The 24589-nt window shown below is 43.6% G+C and overlaps 1 protein-coding gene and 1 long non-coding RNA gene across 6 annotated transcripts in view; one reads left to right on the top strand and one right to left on the bottom strand.

The window, feature by feature from the left end:
• The first annotated feature begins 2624 nt into the window (after window positions 1-2624).
• The window catches only part of LOC109260430 (zinc finger protein 671), a 226377-nt gene continuing 204412 nt past the window's right edge, over window positions 2625-24589 (top strand). Inside the window, exons 1-4 of one of the 5 annotated variants that reach the window (XM_053906193.1) lie at window positions 2625-2951; window positions 13733-13859; window positions 14349-14471; window positions 15117-16995. In XM_053906193.1, coding sequence (XP_053762168.1) covers window positions 2640-2951; window positions 13733-13859; window positions 14349-14471; window positions 15117-16276 — 1722 coding nt within the window. In that variant the 5' untranslated portion in view covers window positions 2625-2639 and the 3' untranslated portion in view covers window positions 16277-16995. Of the gene's footprint in view, window positions 2965-13732; window positions 13860-14348; window positions 14472-15068; window positions 16996-24589 lie in introns of those variants that run through there. The other 4 variants (XM_019438649.2, XM_053906195.1, XM_053906194.1 and 1 more) reach the window with 4 other exon arrangements.
• LOC128778062 (uncharacterized) lies at window positions 5090-24308 on the bottom strand. Its single transcript, XR_008423446.1, has 3 exons — window positions 24117-24308; window positions 10691-10810; window positions 5090-5391 (listed from the first exon to the last, which is right to left on the bottom strand). It is a non-coding gene; the product is annotated as an uncharacterized LOC128778062 (long non-coding RNA).

Genomic DNA, 24589 nt, shown 5'->3' with positions numbered 1-24589 from the left:
AGCTGTATTTATTTTTTATTCTTATCTTTTTAAATGTTTTTATTTATTTTTGAGAGAGAGAGAGAGAGAGAGAATAAGTCAGTGGGGGGCAGAGACAGAGGGAGACACAGAATCTGAAACAGGCTCCAGGCTCTGAGCCGTCAGCACAGAGCCCAATGCAGGGCTCGAACCCACGGACTGTGAGATCATGACCTGAGCCAAAGTCAGACACTTAACTGACTGAGCCACCCAGGTGCCAGGAAGCTGTATTTATAAGGCACGGTCTCCACAAGAAAAGTTGGGGCTTTATAGTTTTATATAGGGTATTAGGACGTTTGGTATTTAGTACATGCTGGGCTTTCAGAAATGGGAGTGTTTAGGGTTGGACAGACTTTTGGCTCTGTTATCACAGGCACTGGAGTACCTCTACTGTTCAGAAGGTTATTGTCAGAAACATGGCCATTGGAGTAAGGTACTTGCTGATTGGCTGTTGGGTAGGGGCCTGGGACTGTCCCAGTGTTGGCTGTCTTTCCAGACTGGAATTTATCACTGATTGATTGATTTTCAGAAGTTTAATAATGATGCTGTCCAGCTTTTAGAAGTGTAGTACTGGAACAAGACTGACTCCAATGGGCTGATTTTCAGAACCACGTGTATTGAGGGACAGTTAACTCAAATGAACCGTGGTTAGTTGTTCAGGATTTTGTTAAAAGGACACTCTTTTTTTTTCTTGAATTTGAAAAATAAAATTCAAAACAATTTTTTTTTTTTTTTTTTTTTTATTTTTGGGACAGAGAGAGACAGAGCATGAACGGGGGAGGGGCAGAGAGAGAGGGAGACACAGAATCGGAAACAGGCTCCAGGCTCCGAGCCATCAGCCCAGAGCCTGACGCGGGGCTCGAACTCACGGGCCGCGAGATCGTGACCTGGCTGAAGTCGGACGCTCAACCGACTGCGCCACCCAGGCGCCCCTCAAAACAATTTTTAAAGTTTATTTATTTCTTTTGGGAAAGAGAGAGAGAAAGAGAGAGAGAGCGCGCACAAGTTGGGGAAGGGCAGAGAGAAGGAGAGACAGATTCCCAAGCAGGCTCCGCGCTATCAGAGCAGAGCCTAATGTGAGGCTCAAACTCACAAACTGTTAGTTCATGACCTGAGCTGAGATCAAGAGTCAGACGCTTAACCCACTCTGCCACCCAAGTGACCTGAAAAATAACATTTTAAATTCCAAATGCCATCTGTTGATCTTCCCGTAGCCTATCCTGCAGGACAAAAATAAAAAAATTGTCTCATTGTTTTCTGTTTTTTAAGTAAGCTCTACATCCAACATAGGGCTTGAATGCACAACCTGAAATCAAGAGTCACATGCTCTATGGACTGAGCCAGCCAGGAGCCCCAGGAATTGTCTTGATCTTTATTTTTAGAGATAAGATTTTCAACTAGTGTTGTCATTTAAATGAGTCAAGTGTCTATTACTGTGGTGGGAAAATAGCCCTAACTGCTGATTTTTGGTGGTGTATTGAAAACAGCTGACCATAAAACACTTTAGGCATCCTGACAGTGTCAATGAACAATGCAGGACAAAGATCTCTGGAGGTAGGATATTTCCTATATATACACAACTCCTTGAAACCCCACTAATTAAGACAGGGCAGTTGTTCATTGAGAATATACGCGAGAAGAATGAATTACCATGACAACATAGTTTTGCTATTGATTTTTACCATTCTAACGTCCTCTAAATATCCTCTTTCTCTCTCCCTCCAACTGTTCCATGTTTCCAGGAGAGAAAAAAAGAATCAAAACTTGTAGACAAAGCTTGGACTGTGGTCAGGATTTCAATACAGACATGTGCTCAGCTTCATTCCTTTGTTTCTCATACTTCAGTACTCAGAAATTTTTTCAGCCATAATCTCAACTCCCTGTTCAGAAACCTACCCCAAAATATCACGTGAAAGAGTGATTACTTCACAGGAGGCTATGTGAGACACCTCATGGTGTCTCAAACATTTGACAATGACAGACCCTGTCCAAGCAGGAAATGACCTTGAAATGGTTGCATTCCTTTTCGACAGGTCTCAGATCTTAAAAGCAATTCTATGTATCTTAGGATATAGAGTAAAAAATATTATCTGGAAAAAAATGTCCCTTGCTGGGCTGGTACAATCACCAATTGATTATACAAGCTGGAGAAAACTTTCCTGAGGAAATCTGTCCACTGGCTTCACAGCTGCTCAACATCCCTTTTTTCCCTTCCACTCAGTGGCCCTGTCTGGTCTTTTCTCTCTTGTCCCTGACCAGAACTGAAGTTCACAAAACTGATCCTAAAGCTTCGCTGTGTATGTATTTAAAAAGCAGCCGGGTGATACTTATTAGCTCCCACATATGAGTGGACAGAGAGACACGGTGTGGTGTTGTGTCCTTTTGGCTTTGTGGCTTTGGGGAACATCTGAAATAACGTCTACAAACATTTCTGTAATCGGTCCGGAGTACACTCCACGGAATCCGGGTCCCGCCCCTTCTTCGAAGAGAGCGGGTACCATTTACCACGCCCTTCGCTGTGGCCCTTTGCTTTTGCCAGGAACCTCAGCCCAGGACCATTTGTCTGGACCTAAGGCTCATGGGAAACTACATTACCCAGAAGCCTACTCGCCGCACGTCCAATGAAGGCCCAGGAGAGCTGCGTTTTCGTGCGTGAGAAAGGCGACTGGGCGGGCCTGGCATCCTCCTTGCAATCGGCATTTTCTCACTTTTTGTTAGGATCTACACAAGCCGGGGCCTTTGAATGCTTGGTTAGGCCGGAGGCGGAGGCGTTGTCCTCGTTTCGTGGAGACAAATCCGAGGCTCGGCGTTGGCGACGCCCACCGGGGCCCTGCCGCTGGGGTGAGACTTGGGACAGCTGTGGTTGCGTCCCCGACCTAGAGCCGGCGTCTCCCGCCCCGCCCACAGAGTCCGATGGCTGCGGCTGCGCCCAGGTACCCGCCTCAGGTAAACGCGCGACACCCGGGCCCTCCCCGCCCTCCCCCACCCAGACCCTCCAGGCCCGAGCGCGGGGCGCCTGGTCGCGTCCCTGCGGCCCGGGTCCCGGTGTCCGGGCCGGGGAGGCTCTCGCGGGCTGGGGCCCAGTGTCTGAGCGCCGGCGTGACGGGGTGCGGGAACTGGCAGTAGGGGAGGGGCCGTTTGGTGCAGGGCCTGGGCGGGACTGAGACCGAGTAAAACCGGAGTCTGGGGTCTTGCGTCTGCAGTATGCAGAGTGTGAGGGCTCACGCCTTGGGTGAGAAGTTGCACTCATTGTGAGGACTCTGGGAGCCATCAGATTTTGAGTAGAAGGACTTGGTGTGTGTGTGTTGGGGGGGGGGGGGGGCGGGCTTCAAAAGTAGCCACATTTTTTGCGCTCAGCAAAAATTAGATTAGATTAGGGCGGGCGGGGAATATGAATTCCTGGAGACCAGTAAGTACGTAGTGTACCGGGCTCCCAAAAGTGTTTTAACGATGGGTGAACCAGAGTAGTGCCAGAGGAAAGGGAAGAAGTGGTCGGATTCTGGATAGATTTTAAGGTTAGAACCAACACTATTTACTGCTGCAACATTAGTGGCAGTGATTGAGAGTAAGGAGTGAAAAACTAACTTTTTAATTTTTGCTGTTCTATTGTTTTTCACGGACGTCTTGAAAATGGAAATCAATAAGTCAAAGTAGGAAGGTTTCAAGGGGATCAGAAGTTGAATTTTGGACGTGGTTGATTGTGAGATGTCTCAGTTTGGAGGTGTCACATGGGGTTTGGGGATGGAAGCTTTGGGGTTGTGGGAGAATGGGCTGGGTTGGAGATGGCCACAGGGTGACGATGGTGATCTGGGCTAGGTCAAGGCCTGGAGATCAGAATTAGGGGTAGAATTCTTAAGTATGTTATTGTATTGTATTGTATTGTATTGTATTGTATTGTATTGTATTTTTTAAGATTTTAAAGTTATCTCTACACCCAACGTAGGTCTTGAATTTACAACCCCGAGATCAAAAGTTGTGCGCTTCACTGAAGGAGCCAGCCAGGCACCCCTTAAGTGTGTTTAGTTTCAAAAGTTTTGTTTTGTTTTGTTTTTTTCAGGTGCACCTGGGTGGCTCAGTCAGTTAAGCCTCCGACTTCGGCTCAGGTCATGATCTTGTGGTTCACAAGTTCAAGCCCCACATCATGCTCTCTGCTAACAGCTCAGATCCTGGAGCCTGTTTCAGATTTTGAGTCTCCCTTTCTCTCTGCCCCTTCCCCACTTGGCGCTGTCTCTCTCTCTCTCTCTCTCTCTCTCTCTCTCTCTCTCTGTCTGAAAAATAAATAAAAAACATTTTTTTAAAAAGTGTGTTGGGGCGCCTGGGTGGCGCAGTCGGTTAAGCGTCCGACTTCAGCCAGGTCACGATCTCGCGGTCCGTGAGTTCGAGCCCCGCGTCAGGCTCTGGGCTGATGGCTCGGAGCCTGGAGCCTGCTTCCGATTCTGTGTCTCCCTCTCTCTCTGCCCCTCCCCCGTTCATGCTCTGTCTCTCTCTGTCCCAAAAATAAATAAAAAACGTTGAAAAAAAAAATTAAAAAGTGTGTTTTTTCTTTAAGTTCATTTTATTTATTTTGAGACAGAGAGAGAAAGCACAAGTTGGGGAGGGGCAAAGAGAGAGAAAGAGAGAATCCCAAGCAGGCTCTATGCTGTCAGGGAGGAGCCTGATGCAGGCTCAAACTCACCAACCGTGAGATCATGACCTAAGCAGAAGTCAGACGCTCAACCAACTGAGCCACTCAGGTGCCTCATGTCAGACTGTATTAAATGCATGGGAAAACTCCATACAGTCTGTTATAAAAGATCCCTCATTACTGAAATAGAGATAAGCTAAAGGAATGGAGTGGAATAAGATATGAATACTAATAAGAAGGTTGGAGTGATTAATATAAGAAATGGTGAAGTTCAAAAAATATTAAAAATTTAAAAAAATGGTAAACTTCTGGGAAAGTAATATTACCAAAGATAACATAGGGATATTTTACAGTATCAAACAAGTAATTTAATCAAGAAAATACAAGAATGGTAACGTACATAAGAACAGACCTTCAAAAATTCTTTTAAAATATTTTTATTTATTTTATTTTTTAAAGTAATCTCTGCACCCAACATGAGGCTTGAACTCATGATCCCAAGATCAGGGGTCTACCAACTGAGCTAGACACGTCTTCCTCAAAATTATTTTAATAATTAATAGAATACACACAAAAACTGTAAGGATATGGAAAACACAACATCTCGGCTAACTTGATTCAATAAATATGTATAAAAGATTGCTCCAGGGGCACTTTGGTGGCCCAGTTAGGTGTCCAACTCTTGATTCGGCTCAGGTCATGATCTCATAGTTGTAGGATTGAGCCGCACATCGGGCTCTGTGCTGGAGCTAGAAAAAGAAGAACAAACAACCCCAAACCAGTAGAAGGAAAGAAATAATAAAGTTAGAGCAGAAATAAAATAGAAACTTAAAACATAATAGAACAGATCAATGAAACTAAAAGGTGGTTCTTTGGAAAGATCAACAATACTGATAAACCTTTAGCCACACTCATCAAAAATTAATAAAAATTAAAAATAGAGGGGTGCCTGGGTGGCTCAGAGTGCAAGCCGTGTGTCGATCTCTGTGCTGACAGCCCAGAGCCTAGAGCCTGCTTCAGATTCTGTGTCTCCCTCTCTGCTCCTGTCCTGCTCATGCTGTGACTCTCTCTGTGTCTCTCAAAAATAAATAAGCATTAAAAAATTTTTTTAATTAAAAATAGAAGACTCCAACAGAAGCAGAAATGAAAGAGGAGAAATAACCAACACCACAAATACAAAGGATTGTAGGAATATTATGAAACATTATATGCCAACAAATAGAACAACCTAGAGGAAATAGATAAATTACTACTAGGATCTTATAACCTCCTAAAACTAAATCAGGAAGAAGTAGAACATTTAAACAGACTTATTACTAGCAATGCAATTGAATGAGTAATCAAAAATCTCCCAACAAAGGAAAGGCCAGGACCAGATGGCTTCACAGGTGAATCCTACCAAACATTGAAAGAAGAGTTAATACTTATTCTTCTCAAACTATTCCAAAAAATAGAGGAAGGAAAACTTCCAAATTCATTTTACAAGGCTAGTATTATCCTGGCACCAAAACCAGATGAAGACACTACCAAAAAAAAAAAAAAAAAAGAGAGAGAGAGAGAGAGAGAGAGAACTACAGGCCAATATCTGATGAACATAGATGTAAAAATTTTCAACAAAATACTAGCAAATGGAATCAAACCAAACATTACAAAAATAATTCACTACAATCAAGTGGGATTTATTCCTGGAATACAAGGGTGAGTTCAGTATTCACAAATCAATCAATGTGGTACATTACCTCAACAAGAGAAAGAATAAAAACCACATGATCACTTGAGTAGATATAGAGAAAGCTTTTGTCAAAATACAACATCCATTCATTTTTTAAAAGTTTTTCTAATTTATTTAAGTGATCTCTACACCAAATGTGGGACTTGAACTCATGACCCCAAGATCAAGAGTCACATGTTCTTCCAACTGAGCCAGTCATGTGGCCCATACAACATCCATTTATGATAAAACTCTCAACAAAGTAGGTTTAGAGGAAATATACTTCACCTTGATAAAGGCCATATATGAAGAACCACAGCTACCCTCATGCTCAATGGTGAAAAACAGCTTTCTCCCTAAGATCAGGAGATAGACAAGGACATCACTGTCACCACTTTTATTCAACATAGTACTGGAAGTCCTAACCATAAAATCAGACAACAAAAGGAAATGAAAGGAATCCAAATTGGTAAGGAAGAAGAAGTAAAACTTTCACTATTTGCAGATGACATAATACTTTACATAGAAAACCTGAAATACTCCACCAGAAAATTCTAAAATTGATAAATGAATTCGGTAAGGTCACAGGATACAAATTAGTTGCATTTTGGTGAGTCTAGGTGGTACAGTTAGTTAGGCATCCAACTCTTGGTTTCTGCTCAGGTCATGATGTCTTGTTTTCATGGGTTTGAGCCCCACATTGGGGTCGTACGCACAGTGCGGAGCCTGCTTGGAATTCTCTGTCTCCCTTGCTCTCTGCCCCTCCCCCACTTGCACTGTCTCTGACTCTCTCAGAATAAATAAACATTTAAAAAAGTCAGTTACACTTTTATTTACTTTTTTTAAAGTTTATTTATTTATTTTGAGAGTGTGAGTGCAAGAGAGGAAGAAACAGAGAGAAGGAGAAACAGAATCCCACGTAGGTTCCACACTGTCAGTGCATAGCCTGACGGACTTGAACTCGCAAACCATGAGATCATGACCTGAGCAAAGATCAGGAATCTGGTGCTTAACCAACTGGGCCACCCAAGGGCCCCTCAGTTACATTTTTATTCACTAATAATGAATTAGCAGAAAGAGAAAGTAAGAAAACAATCCCATTTATAATTGCACCAAAAATAATAAAATGCCTAGGGATAAACTTAACCAAAGAGGTGAAAGACTGTACTATGAAAACTATAAAACATTGATGAAAGAAAGTGAAGATAACTGAAACAAATGGAAAGATATTCCATGCTCATGAATTGGGAGAGCAAATATTGTTAAAATGTCCATATTATCTAAGCAAACTACACATTTAATGCAATCCCTATTAAAATACCAACAGCATTTTTCACAGAACTAGAACAAATAATCCTAAAATATGTATGGAACTACAAAAGACTCCAAATAGCCAAAGCTATCCTGAGAAAGAACAAAACTGGAGGTATTACAATCCAATTTTCAAGATACACTACAAAGCTCTAGTAATCAAAACAATATAGTAATGGCAGAAAACAGACACATAGATCAGTGGAACAGAACAGAGAGCTCAGAAGTAAACCCACCATTATATGGTCAATTGATCTTCAACAAAAGAAGCAAAAATATCCAGTGAGAAAGATAGTCTCTTTAATAAGTGGTGTTGGGAAAACTGGGCAGCTACATGCAAAACCATGAAACTGGATCACTTTCTTACATCATACACAAAAATAAAATGGATGAAAAACCTTAATGGAAGACCTGAAACTATAAAAATCCTAGAAGAGAGCAGAGACAGTAATTTCTGTCTATGGCCATAGCAACATTTTTCTAGATATGTCTCCTAATCAAGGGAAACAAAAGCAAAAATAAAATATTGTGACTACATCCAAAGAAAAGTTTCTGCAGAGCAAATGAAATGATAAAACAAAAAGACCACCCCTACTGAATGGGAGAAAGTATTTGCAAATGATATATCTGATAAAGTGTTAGTATCTAAAATATATACAGAACTTCTACAACTCAACACCAAAAATACCCAAAGAATTTAGTTCAAAAATGGGCAGAAGACGTGAACAGATAATTCTCCAAAGGCGGCATCCCAATGGCCAACAGACCTGTCAAAAGATGCTCAATATCACTTATTATCAGGGAAATGAAAATCAAAACCACAATGAGGGGTGCCTTGGTGGCTCATCTGGTTGAGCGTCTGAGTCTTGATTTTGGCTCAGGTCATGATCTCACAGTTCGTTGAGTTCGAGCCCGACATGGCAGTGCAGAGCCTGCTTGGGATTCTCTCTTTCACTGTCTCTGCCCCTCCATTGCTTGCTCTCCTGCTTTCTTAAAAATAAGTAAATTAGACACACACACACACACACACACACACACACACAATGAACCTTACACCTGTTGGAATGGCTAAAATAAAAAACACAAGAAACAACAAGTATTGGTGAGGATATGGAAAAAAAGGATCCCTTGTGCACTTTTGGTAGGAATGCAAGCTGGCAAGATGGTATGTATATCCAAAGCAATATTTTTCAGCGATAAAAAAAGATGAAATCTTGCCACATGCAATAGTGTGGATGGACCTAGAGGGTGTAATGCTAAGTGAAAATTGGTCAGAGAAAGACAAATATCCTATGATTTCACTTGTATGTGAAATTTAAGAAAGAAAGTAGATGAACAAGGAAAAAAAATGAAACAAAACAAGATTTTTATTTACTTTATTATTATTATTTTTTTAATGTTTATTTTTTTGACAGAGAGAGAGACAGAGCATGAGCGGGGGAGTGGCAGAGAGAGAGGAAGACACAGAATCTGAAACAGGCTCTAGGCCCTGAGCTGTCAGCACAGAGCCTGACTCAGGGCTCGAACTCACACACTGCAAGATCACGACCTGAGCCGAAGTCGGACGCTCAACCGACTGAGCCACCCAGGCGCCCCAACAAGATTTTTAAATATAGAGAACAAACTGGTGGTTACCAGAGGGGAGGTGGGTCGGAGATGAGTGGAAAAGATGAAGGGGAATAAGAGTACACTTATCATGATGAGCACTGAATAACACGTAGAATTGTTGAATCAATATATTGTCCACCTGAAATTAATATAACACTGTATGTTAATTATACCGGAAACAAGAAAATCAAGAGAGGATATCTCCAATGTCTAAAATTGTGAAGGGATCAATGCATAGTCCATACAAAGAAATAGCATTAATCAGAGCAAGAAATAAGACTCCAGTCTAAATGCCCAAATTATGAGCGGTCAGAAGTGGGTACCCAAGTGGCTATCAGGCATGTGAAAAGTATACAAACACATTTTAGTTTAGAAATTAATACCAAATACAACTGTCTTCCAGAACACATATTAGAATATAAAGAGAATTCTAAGTCATCTGAAAAGTATACTAGAACTAACCTCATGAATATTGATACAAATAACATTAAGACTATATTAACAAAGTTCAGCAATGTATAAAATGTACTGTACACCATAACCAAGAGAGATGTATTCCAGTGATGCCAGGCTGCTTTAATATTAGCAAAACATTATGTTATCTAACATATTAAACAGGTTAAGGAAAAATTATCGTATCAATTGGTACAAAAAATTCACTGGCATAAGTAAATGTAAAGTGCTGTGTACAGGTTCTCTCCCTTTACATGTATGTATGAATACACATATGAAGCGTAGACAGACAGATGTAAGTGAACTATAGTCTATATGTCAACAATGCATGGAACACAAAAATTGAATGATGAAATTGTTACAGGTCAATTCTATAGCATCAAATAATAAAATTCTTAGGAATCAGAATAATATGTTTAAGTTACTTCATTACATTCATTAACAAAATTTTTTTTAATGTTTATTTATTTTGGGGAGAGGGAGAGACAGAGTGTGAGCAGGGGAGGGGCAGAGAGAGTGGGAGACACAGAATCCAAAGCAGGCTCCAGGCTCTGAACTGTCAGCACAGAGGCCGATGTGGGGCTGAACCCACAAATAGCGAGATCATGACCTGAGCCCATGTTGGATCCTTAACCCTGACTGAGCTATCCAGGCGCCCCACATTACATTCATTTTTAAATATTTTTTGAAAGCTACAAAGTTATTTGAATATTACTGAAAACTTGGTTGTTGAAACCTACACAACTCTTCTGCTGAGAGAAATTAAAGGTGTCCTAAATAAACGGTGTGACATTTTCCATAGAATTCATTGGCTTTACTTTTTCTCCCCAGAAGTGTACAGTACCCCGTTTGGTCTTCAGTATCAAGGGACGTTGTCCTGTTGGGACACTGAACCTGGTGGTGTGAGTCAGGAATTCAGTGTGAGCTTCCACTGACTACACAGATCCATGTGAGACCCAGTTTACCTGAGGGTGGCTGGGGACAGGAGATGAGCACCTGGAACCCTCTGAATCAAGGGTGCAGGTTAAGAAGATGTGGATGGTCAGGAGTCACTTTCTTTCCTCCGGTGGGAAGGGTCTGAAGTGCTGTTGGGAGAATGACCAGAGGATAGCATGTATTTCCCCAGGTAATAAATAGTTCCAATCACCATATGTTTTGGATACTAGTATTTCCCCACGTCAGAAATGAGGAAGTGGAGGCTTGGAGAGGTGAGGCCATGCTCAAGGAATCATAATCAGTAGTGGAGTTACTTACTGCAAACCCAGGTTAGCTTTCCTCTAGAGCTGAGGCCCTGAAGTTAGATGCCATCTGGCAGATTCCATTGCCAATTGGAACCTAAACACTGTGTGATTGGTTGTAATTCAAGTTCAAAGTTTGTGAATTTGAACAGAAGATACAGAAGAAATGTGCTACAAAATTTGAAATGATGTCCACCCTAAGCTACAATTCAGTCCTGAGGAAAAACATTTTTTTAATTTTTTTTTTTAATGTTTATTTGTTTTTGAGAGAGACAGAGACAGGCTGCGAGTGGGGGAGGGGCAGAGAGAGAGGGAGACACAGAATCTGAAGCAGCCTCCAGGCTTTGAGCCGTCAGCACAGAGCCCTATGTGGGGCACGAACTCATGAATTCACGAACCGTGAGATCATGACCTGAGCGAAGTCGGATGCTTAACCGACTGAGCCACCCAGGCGCCCCGAAAAATATTTTTTAAATTGTAAATCTTGAATCATCTTGCTTAGAAAAACATCACCTTAGTGCAACAGGCTACCCAAAACACGCAGAAACGTATAGCATTCTGTATGTTTGATTGTTTTTTCTTAGAATAGTTTTGAATGTCACAGGCTGTACACACTGTTCCATCCTTTAAAAATTTTAATCATTTCTATTAAGGCTACTTGTTGGTCTGGGGTATGTGTATTTGAATTTTGATAGATACGGTCTTTAAGTCTGCAAATGGGCAGCACGGACTCCTCTTCGGCCACATGGGTATATGAGAGCCCAGATTGGTGGTGATGAGGATTGTATCCAGCACTAAATGTGCACCTTGCACCATTTTAAGTGCTTTATACATAACTTCACCAATATATACAGACTGTTTTTTCCTGCCATTTTAATGAATGGAGCATTATGTGTGAGAAACATTTAAACAACTGCACAGAGGTCTACCAGGGAGGTTTTGTCTTCATTTTTCATTTCACACCCTGGAGGTGAAACTGTTCCCCTTGTGTCCCAAATTAGGAGGGGTGAGGCTGGGATTTACAAATCCTGAACCTCCAGAATAGCCAGGGCCAGTTCATTCATGCTTAGGACATGGGACACCTGCTGTGGCTTGGGAGCAACTGGCAGACTTAGCACACAGTAGGCTCTCAATAAATGATTTCTTTGCCTTCCACCTCTGACCACCCTGGCTTCCTGTCTGACCCCCGTGGGGTGGTAGTCACTACAATACCCAGAAGGCTCTGCATCATGAGGTGGCAGATCCCAGCCAATGATGGGCCAGGAGAGGAGGTCTTTTCCTGCCAGTGGTTCTGGTCACAGCAGAACTTCCAGAGTCATCCTCCTGGTGGCTAGTTTGTTTTTTTTTAAGGGAGGTCTGTGTGTGTGTGTGTGTGTGTGTGTGTGTGTGTGTGTGTTTCTTAATGTTTATTTTCAAGAGAGAGAGATTGACAGAGCAGGAGTGGGGGAGGGGCAGAGAGAGAGGGAGACGCAGAATCCGGAGTGGTCTCCAGGCTCCAAGCTGTCAGCACAGCACCCGACACGGGGCTCAAACTCACGAACCATGAGATCATGACCTGAGCTGAAGTCAGATGCTTAACTGACTGAGCCACCCAGGTGCCCCAGATTGTATTTTCTGTTTGTTACTTTACTAGGGCCTGTTTTGTTTGAAGTGGATTGTGAGAAGAAAGTTAGGGAGTTAGAGGTGACTCAAAATTGTGAACATGCTGCACTATGAACTGAACTGGGGAAGTCAGTCGTAAAACTAATGTTCAGAGGATTGGGTGGAGATAAGGAAGTTGTGGCTACTGAGGATAAAGCATGTGTATAATTGATGAAATAATGCCTCCCAAAGATGTCCATGTTCTAATCCCTTGAACTTCTGGATATGTTACCTCACGTATCACAAGGGACTTCGTGTATATGATTGAATTAAGTATATTAAAATGGAGAGATTATCCATTGGGCCCAGTGTAATCACGGAAGAATAGAGTCAAAGAAGATTTGAGGAAACAAACAGAGGTCAGAGTGATAACATATGTTGGCTTTGAAGACAGAGGATAGGGCAAGGAGTCAAGGATTACATGAGTTCTTGAGAAACTGGGAAAGTTAAGGAAACAGATTCTTCTGTAGAACTGCCCAAAGGAACACAGTCCTGATTTTATCCTAGTGAGTGTTATTTTGGATTTATAGTCTCTAGAGTGGTAAGGAGATGAATTTGTGTTAAGCCACAATGTGGTAATGGTTTGTTACAGCAGCTATAGGAAACTAATACAACGTGCAGCAGAGAATTGGAAGAAGGCTGCAGGTACCTGAAATACGCATGGAGTTCTGGGTGCCTGAAATTGAAGGAAAGGTCCAGACTGAGAGGCCTTCAAAGCAGGAATGGGGGCTTTCCTTTGGCAATTGGGGCCACTTGAGGTTTGTTGCAAGATGGGATCCCGAATGTACTGCCAAGCGTTCTCTCTGTGCTCGTTGCAGGGCAACATGTGAGGAGTCTGGTGTGGGCAAGAAGAGTGGTGCTAGGTGACTGAAGGTGTGTGTGGGGGTGTGGTCTGAGAAGTGACGTGCACGAGAGGGGAGAGTGTCCACTGATGGTCCTGCAGCCCTGCTACTGGGGGCTTCCGTGAGAGCAGTGAGTCTAGGTTTATGTCCAGGAGGCATGATTTAGGGCACCCCAGAGGAACTGGCAGGCACATGGGGATGTGGCTGAGCCTGACATTGTTGTGGGTAGAGTGGGGATACTCAGTCAAGAGACTTTTCCTGGACCCCGCTGGCCATGTCATTGCAGGGCTGTGTGATCTCTGAGGACGTGTTTGTGTACTTCTCGTGGGAAGAATGGATGCTCCTTGATGATTCTCAGAGACTTTTATATCAGGATGTGATGCTCGAGAACTTTGCACTTTTAGCCTCACTGGGTAAGGTCCGCACACCAATCCCATCTTCTTTCTCTTTTTCGCCACGGACCGCTGTGTCCTTCCCTGGTCAGATCACAGGCACTGCTTCCCTGCCAGGCTTCCTGGAGTAGGCGCTGTGGGTGCCAGGTCTGAGCCGTATGGAGTGTTCTCGCCTCTTAGTGACCCCATCCCGAAGCCACACAGCTAAGGCTTTGGGAGTCACAGCGCGTGGTTTGCCCCATGGATGCCTTTGTCTTGGGCATTTTCTGGGCTGGTGAATCTCTCCAGAACTATGGTACCTCTGTGCCTAAAGTTCCTCTCCCTTTTTCTAGGTGACATTTTCTGGGGCTTACTTATACCAGGAGTTTGCAGGACCTTTGTGCCTGCAAAACCTTCCTTCAAGGTTTTTGTTTTGGTGATAATTTTTTTTTTTTTTTGAACTTGTGGAGCATCGTGGGATGAGTTGCTCTGGCCGGTAGTGGCCACTCACCTGTCCTGTGTCTCCCTCAGGAATTGCACCCTCCACATCACGCTTAGTCGCACAACCAAAGCAAAGGGAAGATCCCTGGGTGCCTGACCGGGTGGATGTGACCCCAGCCACAGAAAGAGAGGCTCAGAAGGGACCTGGACCTGGTGAGTGCATGTGGGGGAGGGCCATGATATCAAGGCGGGGTTCAAAACCAGCAGAATTAACTTTGCACACCAGTGCTTGGTTTCAAGGCTGGTGGCCACAGAGTATTCCCATCCTTCCCCGTTCTTGACGTCGTGGCTTATTTCCCGTCTGACTTGCCGTCTCTCATTTGCCCTGCACCCGGTCTTCTCCACTGCTCAGTCCGCGTTGCTCTGCAGCTTTGACACTTCACGTGTCAGGAGATGGGCCCATACCCTTAAATAATCCTCGAGCACCGGCTATACACTTGTAAGTGGATCTTCCTGGGCCCGCGCGTGCCCTTCTGCCTAGCACTCCCCTGTCTCGGCAGCCAGATTCCTCCCGGAAGCCGTTTGCCGTACTCTGTGCACATATCCTTGTCTTCGGGGGGCTTCCGCCGTTCTGTGACCTTCAGAGACCCAGTTCTGTGTTTTCAGCCCATTTCTTAACCTGTCCCAACCTCCCTTGTCCCGTAAACGGTCCTGCCGATGTGTTCCTGTATGCGTCACACGCTCATTTGTGACGAGGTTGTGCGTCCGCAGAGTCCAGCATGCGTGTCAGCAACGCTTCTCTGGTTTCAGGTTGTTGGTGTGCAGTGGGGGATAATGATACATCCTCTGTCTCCTCAGAAGGAGTGTCCCGGGTCAGGACTCCTGAGGCAGGTGCGAAGACCCGCCCACGTGACAGCTCTGGCTCAGCGTTGAAAGAAATCTTATACCTGACTGAACGCCAGCAGGGAGAGGCCAGGCCGAAGCCGCCCGCACGGGGGGCGCGCTGGAAGCAATGGTGGCTCAGTGCCAGCCTCCGTCAGCACCAGAAGCAGCCCGCTGGAGAGAGGCCCTTCCGAAGAGGTGAGGGCAGGGCCTCCCTGAAAAGCTGCAGACCCTACGTGTCAGAGAAGACCTCCATGTGCACGGAGGGTAGGATGGACTTGCCAGCCCCCTCTGGCCTTCCTCAGCACCAAGTCCCCTGCATGCCTTTGAAGCCCTACAAGAGCACCGGGCTTGGCGGAGCCCTTCACACCGGACAGAGGCATCACAGGTGCACTGAATGTGGGAAAGCGTTCACCCGCAAAGACACGCTTACGCGGCACCAGAGAATCCATACTGGAGAAAGGCCTTATGAGTGCAGCCAGTGTGGGAAACTCTTTAGCCAAAGCTGTGACCTTTTCAAACACGAGACCATACACACTGGAGAAAGGCCGTATGAGTGCCGCGAATGTGGGAAATTTTTTAGACAAATCTCTGGCCTCGTTGAACATAGGCGAGTTCACACTGGCGAAAGACTCTATCAGTGCGGCAATTGTGGAAAATTCTTCAGTAGTAAGTCTAACCTCATTAGACACCAAGAAGTTCACACAGGAGCAAGGCCTTATGTATGCAGCACGTGCGGGAAAGAGTTCAGCCGCAAACACACGCTCCTTCTGCACCAGAGAACTCACACTGGAGAGAGACCTTACGAGTGCAGTGAGTGTGGGAAGGCCTTTAGCCAGAGCTCTCACCTTAACGTGCACTGGAGAATTCACGGCAGTGATTATGAGTGCAGCAGATGTGGGAAAGCCTTCAGCTGCATCTCTAAACTCGTTCAGCACCAGAAAGTTCACTCTGGAGAAAATCCTTACGAGTGCAGCAGGTGTGGGAAAGCCTTCACCCAGAGGCCGAATCTGATCCGGCACTGGAAAGTTCACAGTGGAGAGCGGCCTTATGTGTGCGGCAGATGTGGGAAAGAGTTTAACCGCAAACACACACTTGTTCTCCATCAGAAGATTCACACAGGAGAGAAGCCTTAATACTGCAGCAAATGTGGGAGATCCTTTAGTCAATGCCCCAACTTATAGTTCATTTGAGAATTCCCAGCAGGGATCGTGTGTGCATCGGACATAGGACAGCCTTCACCCAAAGACTAAACCGTTTTCAGCACGGGAAAGTCTACCCTGGACAAAGGCCTCAGCTGTACAGCGAATGTGCTGTCTCCTCATTCAGCCTGTTTCCCCAGAGTGAAGCTCTGAGAGTAGGCTTTGTGAGGGAGCCATCATTCACAAGTCGTAGCTCACACTTGTGCACGTGTACGCTGGGGAGATTCCTTGGGAGCGCCTGGTATGTGAGGTGCGTTCGGGAGCTGTGTTGCACGTTGTAAACTGCTGAGCCCCTTTGCCAGTGGCAAAGCCGCCCTACCGTTACCATCTGGCAAAGCTCCACCGTGTGTGTCTGTCGCTTCAGCATGCTCAGGCAGGCGGACCTCTGTGCTGTCTCCACAGTCCCTTGCAGTTGTGTTTGGCCTCCACGGACCATCAGGGGCCTCATTTCCTTCCTTTTGTCTGGGTTAGGTGTGGCAAGAGTTGGCTCACGAGATGGGTTTTCCAGGAAGCTTGCAAAGGTTTGTCTTCATGGACTTTTTGATCTCGTGTCATGCTCTCTGTGGATGCCTACGGTCTCACGTCATCCAGCCCCGGAACTGCATGCCTCTCGTTGCTCGTGTTTGTACAATAATAAAATGCTTATTCTTTCAGCCATTTTTAATCTTGAGGGTTCTGTTCATTGTGTGGGGGTGTGTTGAGGACATAGTTGTGTTCTACCAACATGAAAGGATCAAGTTTATGGGAGCCCCCAGTTTTCCATGTCTCAGAGAGGACAGTGTGATGGCAGAGAAAAGCTCTCATTCCAGGTTTGGCCTAATTTGTGCTGCTGCCCGAGGTCTTCTGGGAAAGACTTACGGGCTTTGTGGGACCTGTCATGTGGCCCGGGTCCATAAGTAACTGTGGAGAGGTAGTTGTGACAACCTCCAGTGCATCTGGAAGCAGAATGAGTTTGGTCCCTGGTTCCTATGGAATGTCTCATGTCCCCAGGCACTATGAAGAGGAAACTGGCCTCTGGTACCTGGCAAGGAGCCTGAGTCAGAATTTGGTAGGTAGATGTCACTGGCTGGAAGAGCTACAGGAGCCAGGCAGGAACTATAATGGATACAGGAACAAAGTGTAATTAATTTGGGGCTAGAGAGATTGCAGCACGCTAGAAGGGATGCCCCGCAAGAGGTACCTGCTTGGATATTCCCCGACTATGGCTGAACAGAATGAGAAGGTGCAGACATTTTCAGGACCTCCAGAGCTGCCTCCTGTGGCCAAGACCACTTGCAGGACAAATAATCTAAGTATTTTGTGGATTTTCTTAGACTCTGGGTGGCTCAAGTCAGAGCTCTTGCTGTGCAGGCAGGAAAACGGGTTGAGAGAAGGGAGATCTGGGATTCCAGGGATGTGGCTTTTGTGACTTACCCAGTGTTCTTGGTGACTTATATAGAAACAGTTTTCATTGGTTGCCAATTGACACTGCCCCTGTGGCAGGACTGCTCCCAAGGTGTGAGAAGAGAGACGATGAAGTAAACAGGGTTGCCTATAGGATTTAATTTGTCTTTCCTATTTTCTTAAGATGGACCATGTCATTTATTTGAGAACTTCCTTCTAATATAGTCATTTTGTAAGTTTCCTTATAATGACTATGTTAGCAGCATTCCCCGCATTTTGATATATTGTGCGTTTGTTTCATCTAATACAGAATCAGTTTAAAATTAGCTAAAAAAGTTCTAGCTTTATCTTTAGGGACTTCTGAGTATCTGGCTTTGACACTTGGCTAAGATGAGGGCCATGCATTTATTATGTGTTGCCTAATACCCCAAATTTCCTGACCACACCTAGTTCCAGTTTGGGTTGGCATAATCGTCAGATAGTCTAGCTTGACTGTGTTATCAAAAATGCATAAAAACTCCTACCGGTATCTTCTGACTCTCTGTAAGCCAGGGCTCATTACTCTGGGAATGAACCACAAGAGTGTGTAAATAAGAATCTGGGAAACTACCTGGATGTTTGACCCCCAATATGCTTCTAAGAGAACCTTACATACGAGTGTGCTCTGTGGAGTCACGCAAGTATTTTCAATTACAATGTGTGAAATGTTTGCAGTTGGTGATGAGGATGGGGTCTTTGATATGACCCTTGATTCCAGTTCAAATAATAATGACTAAGAGGGCAGTGCCTGGATGGATCAGTCGGTAGAACATGTGACTCTTGATCTCAGGGTCGTGAGTTCAGTCACCACATTGGATGTGGAGCATACTTTTAAAATATGACTAAGGGGTTATTACACAGGAAGAAAGATGACAGAGGCTGATGAGAGGATTTTTATTAACAGGTTGGTTACTAGGCCATCCCTGAGTATGCATAAGTGTTGTACTCAACCAGAAGAAAAGCAAGTGAGAACTGAACTCTGTAGGTCCAGTGTAAATGGATTGCAAATCAAATACAAACTAAGAGGATGTCAGCCAAGAATATGGTTCCTTTGCTGCCCCTCCCCCATTATTCTAGCAAAAGTAAATGGCATCAGAGAAACAGCTAGAGGCTCTTAAAGCTGTAGATTATAGCCTGTGGTTCAGTATACCATACCTTCTATCTCCATCCCTCTGAGCCAGCTGGTGATTGACATCATGATAAAAGGGGAGATAAGGGGCACCTAAGTGCTCAGCCGGTTAAGCGTTTAAGCGTCCGACTCTTGGTTTCAGCTCAGGTCACGATCTCATAGTTTGCAAGTTTAAGCCCTGTGCCCAGCTCTACTCTGACAGTGCAGAGACTGCTTGGGATTCTCTCTCTCCCTCTCTCTCTCTGCCCCTCCCCGTTTGCTCTCTCTGTCTCTCAAAAATGAATAAAATTTTTAAAAATTAAAAAAATAAGGTGTGGGAGACAATATGATGTGAGGCATGATATTATACATCTCTTTATTCAACTCTCTTGAATGGGGCTTAATGCTGGGAGAAAGAGAAGGATTATTCAGAAGAAAGGTAACAATTTAAATAAAAGAGTTGGAAGAAATCTGAGAATAACTGAATCAGATAAAGATGTTCAGGTAGTTGATTAAAAGTGACACTAGGTGCCTGGGTGGCTCAGTTGGTTAAGTGTGCAACTCTTAGTTTCGGCTCAGGTCATGATCTCATGGTTTGTGAGGTCGAGCCCCACCTTGGGGTCTATGCTGACAGCATGAACCTGATTCTCTGTCTCCTCTCTGTGCCCTTCCCCTACCCACATGTGCTGTCTCAAAATAAAAAAGATTATTTAAAAAATGCCATTAAAAAGGAGAGAGTAGATGGAATACTTACTAAAATTTTGATGGAGCACCATAAGAAATTGATACTCTGTTCAAAGAACTGGGACAAATTATTTCAATTGATCCCAGTCATGATAAACTTTAAAATATTAAGATTATAGGGGCGCCTGGGTGGCTCAGTTGGTTAAGCGTCCAACTTCAGCTCACGGTCATGATCGCACGGTTCACAAGTTTGAGTCCTGCATTGGGCTCTGTGCTGACGGCTCAGAGCCTGGAGCCTGCTTCAGATTCTGTGTCTCCCTCTCTCTCTCTGCCCCTCCCCCACTCACATTCTGTCTGTCTGTCTCTCTCTCTCTGTCAAAAGTAAGTAAAACATTTTTAAAAATTTAAATATTAATATTATAAAAAAAAAAAAGAGGCCTTTATAATCTTTTGAGAACCTGTTCTGATGCTAACCAGGCAAGGAAATGCAGAGGATTATGATTGAATGATGGGCAGGCCCGGGTGTCATGATCTTTTAGCAGGGACCCCAAGTCTACTTTCATTGGTATTGGTAACATGACCTGAAGACAGTACAAATTTACAATTGCTAGGCTTGTTGATATATGTATTGTTATAACTTAAAAGTCAAATGAAAACTGAGAGGGCAATATGTGATGATTGAATGTGATGATACTATAGAAGGCTTGCAGGTGAAAGCATAGTCCACAAAGGAATTTCTGGATAGAAACCATGTATGGTTGTTGCCTCCTCCTGGCCATAGTGCATTATTGGAATAGATGTGATGTCATATTAATCTACTTAGTCCTTTTTTTAAAAGTAAGCTCTATGCCCAACGTCGGGCTTGAACTGAGGACCCCAAGATCAAGAGTTGCATGCTCTACCAGCTGAGCCAGCCAGGTGCCCCAAGGATCTTTTATTTTATTTTTTTGTTTTGTTTATTTATTTTGAGAGGGGGGAAGAGAGAGAGAGAGAGAGAGAGAAAGAAAGCATGTGAGTGAGCGAGTGAGGGGCAGAAAGAGAGGGAGAGAGAGAGAGAATCCCAAGCAGGTATCGTATTGTCAGCACAGAGCTCAGTATGGTGCTCTGTTCCACGACCCTAGGATCATGACCTGAGCCAAAATCAAGAGTCAGATGCTTAACGGACTGAGCCACCCAGGTGCCCCCAAGGATCTTTTAGGTGCAGCTGTGTGAGCATTTGCAAATTCCCATTTAACGGTTTCATAGTGTGTGAGGAAAGCTGATGGATCTGAGAGGTTAACTATAGATTTTGGAGGGCTTGATAAGTTGTAACCCAAACCCTCACCCTAAATTGTCAGCTGTATTTGATATGGTATCAACAGTTAAAGCTCAGGGGCATCATTATTTCGTTTTGGATTTGGCTAATGCCTTCTTTTCCATTGGGAAGCCAAAGCATTCATTAGGGGTAGGCCCCAGTATTCAGATACTGTTCCCTCACAAGAACATTTTCAATAATCTGGCTGAAACTTGGCCCTTGATTTAAACTTCATTCTATGACAATATTTAGTATATGGGCAAAGGCCACTTTTGGAGGGTTAGGCCGAGAAAATACTATTTTAAATCCGACTTATTTTGTAATGATCTTGTCTAATTCATAATGTAATTGTTATTTGGTGTAATACCGGTATAACTGGTATGATCAATTTAATGGGTTCTAACAAAACCTGTGGTAATACTGACATAGGTTATAAAGTATATTGGGAAACTGAATTAAAACCTCTACAGGGTGCTCTCTCAATGCAATATGTTTGGCCAGAAGAGGGACTAGAATTAGTTAACAATAATATAATTTCAAATTTAATTAATCCACAGATACCTTTAATTGACTTACTAAAAGTTCCTTAAAATCAAATTCCAGTGTAATTAATGTACATTAATCAATATATTGGTTTTAGGCATTAATATAGTGAACAATTCTGTACATTACTCAGTGCTCATCATGGTAAGTGCACTCCTAATCGTCTTCACCTTTTTCATCCAACCCCCACCCACCTCCCCTCTGGTAACCTTCACTTTGTTCTCTGTATTTAAGGGTATGTTTTTTTGTTTGTCTCATTTTTCCCTTGTTTTGTTTCTTAAATTCCACATACAGCTGAAATCATATGGTATTTGTCTTTTTCTAACTGACTTATTTCACTTAGCTTAACACCCTCTAGTTCCATCCATGTTATTACAAATGGCAATATTTCATTCTTTTTTATGGCTGAGTAATATTTCAGTGTGTGTGTGTGTGTGTACACACGCACACATACATATATATCACATCTTCTTTATCCCTTCGTCTATCACTGGATAGATGTTGCTTCCCTAATTTGGCTACCATAATGCTGCAGTAAACATAGAGTGCATATATCTTTTTGAATTAGGGTTTTCCTACTCTCTTTGTAAATACCCAGTGGTAGAATTACTGGATCATATGGTAATTCTGTTTATATACCGATACCTTTTTAAAGTTCCAATCTTGGTGGTGGAGAATTATAACAGTTACCAATCTTGTACATGATTATACACACCTTTGTTGCTGGAGTATATTGTTTTTTGTATTTTCTTTAAACCAATAGCCACATCTCATAGGAGGCACACATACATATTATATTGGCAGCTGTCTTTTTCCAGTGATGCAGGCAAAGGATTGAGAATGTGATTTATAATTAAAAACATTTAACCAACAGAAGGATAACTATGGAGGATAGAGATAGTTTTGCACTTATCTCTGGGGATATCTGGATATCTGGTTTGACTCCTTGTTAAGATAAAGGCAGTGGGAATACAACGTACTCTTTAAACTCTCCCAAGGTTGGTTTCTTTCCTGATGGCTTTCACCTGGCATAAATGATGGCTCAGGTCATGGAACCAGAGGGGCATTAAAGTTCCTTCTGGAACTTCTGCCATCCATTCTCCTAAAGGCAAACTCTGTCATCACACAGATCTTAGTGGTTCAATCCAGAGATGAAGCATGTCCATTTGTAAATAAGCATCCTGAGGGTCTTCTGACCAGATGTGTCTTTAGGCCTCAAGGTTGGACTGCCTTGTCTTTGTCTAATTGTATCCTATACTTTGCACTTAAATAAAAGCCCTAAGGGAAAGTGGTCTTGGAGGCTCACAAGGCCAAAGATAGGTTTGATATCTCTATAGGTATAATTATAATTCAAAAAATCAATGTATGTAGAAAGCTATACATGTGTACATATCCTAGGCCCCCACTCTGAAATGACCTATGGCCCCCACAATCAATGACTTACCAGTAGAAGAGAACACAACTAGTGCTCAACTATTGATTTACAAATACCATTTTTTTTAATGTTTATTTTTGAGAGAGAGAGAGACAGAGACAGAGACAGAGCATGGGCAGGGAAAGGGCAGAGAGACAGAGAGAGACACAGAATCCAAAGCAGGCTCCAGGCTCTGAGCTGTCAGCACAGAGCCCAACGTGGGGCTCAAACTCATGGACCGCAAGATCATGACCTGAGCCGAAGTCAGATGCTTAACTGGCTGAGCCACCCAGGTGCCCCTATAAATACCATTTTCCTTTAAAAAAATTTTTTAATGTTTTTATTTATTTTTGAAAGAAAGAAACAGCATGAGTGGAAGAAGGGCAGAGAGAGAGAGGGAGACACAGAATCTGAGGCAGGCTCCAGACTACCAGCTGTCAGCACAGAGCCTGATGCAGGGCTCGAACCCATGAACTACGAGACCACAACCCAAGCAGAAGTCAGACACTCAATCTACTGAGCCACCCAGGTGCCCCTATGAATACCATTTTCTAGTGAAAGGAGCCAGAACTCCTTGGAGAAGCTGATTCCAAGCTGGGACAGAAAATATTCTTTTTTTAAGCAGTTTACTTATTTTTGAGAGTGGGGGAGAGGAAGAGGGAGAGAGAGAGAAAGAGAGAGACAGAGAGAGAGAGCGCACGAGCAGGGGAGGGGCAGAGAGAAGGAGATGGAGAATCCCAAGCAGGCTCCAAGCCATCAGCACAGAGCCCAATGCAGGGTTCTATCTCATGAACCCTGAGATCATGACCTGAGCCAAAATCAGGAGTTGGACGCTAAACCAACTGAGCCACCCAGGCACCCCTCATGCCTGAAAATATTCTTGCATTTGCAAACAAGAAAATTGTAAAGAGTAACACACACACACACAAACACACAGAGGCTGTAGCTTTAAGGTGTTCCCACTGTCCAAATCTGGGACAATTTTAGCATAAAAATAAATATTGACAGTAATTAATTATAAACCATTGAATATATTCATAATCAGAGCCCAATTTCTTTCTCAAGCAGTGATTCCCAAAACGTCCAAGTTTCCTTCCCACCCTCCATAACTAGAAAATCAAGCAAAATATATGACGTAGTTCAAGACGTCTCCAAAACTACACTGAGGCGCAATATTTCACTAGAAGAATGCACAGAACCCAGCAACGCTGTTATATTCATGGTTACACTGTATTACAGCAAAAGATTCAGATTAAAACCAGCAATAGAAGATCCCTAGGGCAGGGTTTAGGAAAGAGCAGGCACTGACCTTCCAGTTGTCCTCTCCAGGGGACTCATGTGGACAGCACTGATTTCCCTCAGCAACTGTGCTTGATAGTACACATGGAGTTTTGCCAAGCTCACTCAAGCTTTGGTGTCCAGAATTTTTACTGAAAGTTGGTAATGCAGACTTGTCTGATCCCCTTGTAGCTGACCTTAGTCTCTAGCTCCTCAGGAGTTAGAGCTGCTAACTGTGGGCCAAGGCACCACCCGTATGGTCATGGGATCATAGGATCCAGGAGCCTCCACATGTGTTTCCAAAATTGGCCCTAAGGGAAAAGAGGCTACCTGCTTGTGAATCCAAAGAATACCTCCTTGGATTCCCCTGGTAGCATATTCCTGCATAAATCATTTCTGTTTTATTAGGGAACACTTCTGGGCACTGCCTTCCTTACTAGAGTGTTTCTCTAACATCACCTGAATCATTATGGGTATTTCAGGTATCAGAATTACTTTATGTTT

The sequence above is a fragment of the Panthera pardus genome, unplaced genomic scaffold (assembly GCF_024362965.1).
Source record: "Panthera pardus isolate Hobbes unplaced genomic scaffold, ASM2436296v1 HiC_scaffold_18, whole genome shotgun sequence".
Classification (NCBI taxonomy): domain Eukaryota; kingdom Metazoa; phylum Chordata; class Mammalia; order Carnivora; family Felidae; genus Panthera; species Panthera pardus.
Note: the sequence above shows the minus strand (reverse complement) of the source record. Positions and strands in the feature narration are given on the sequence as shown.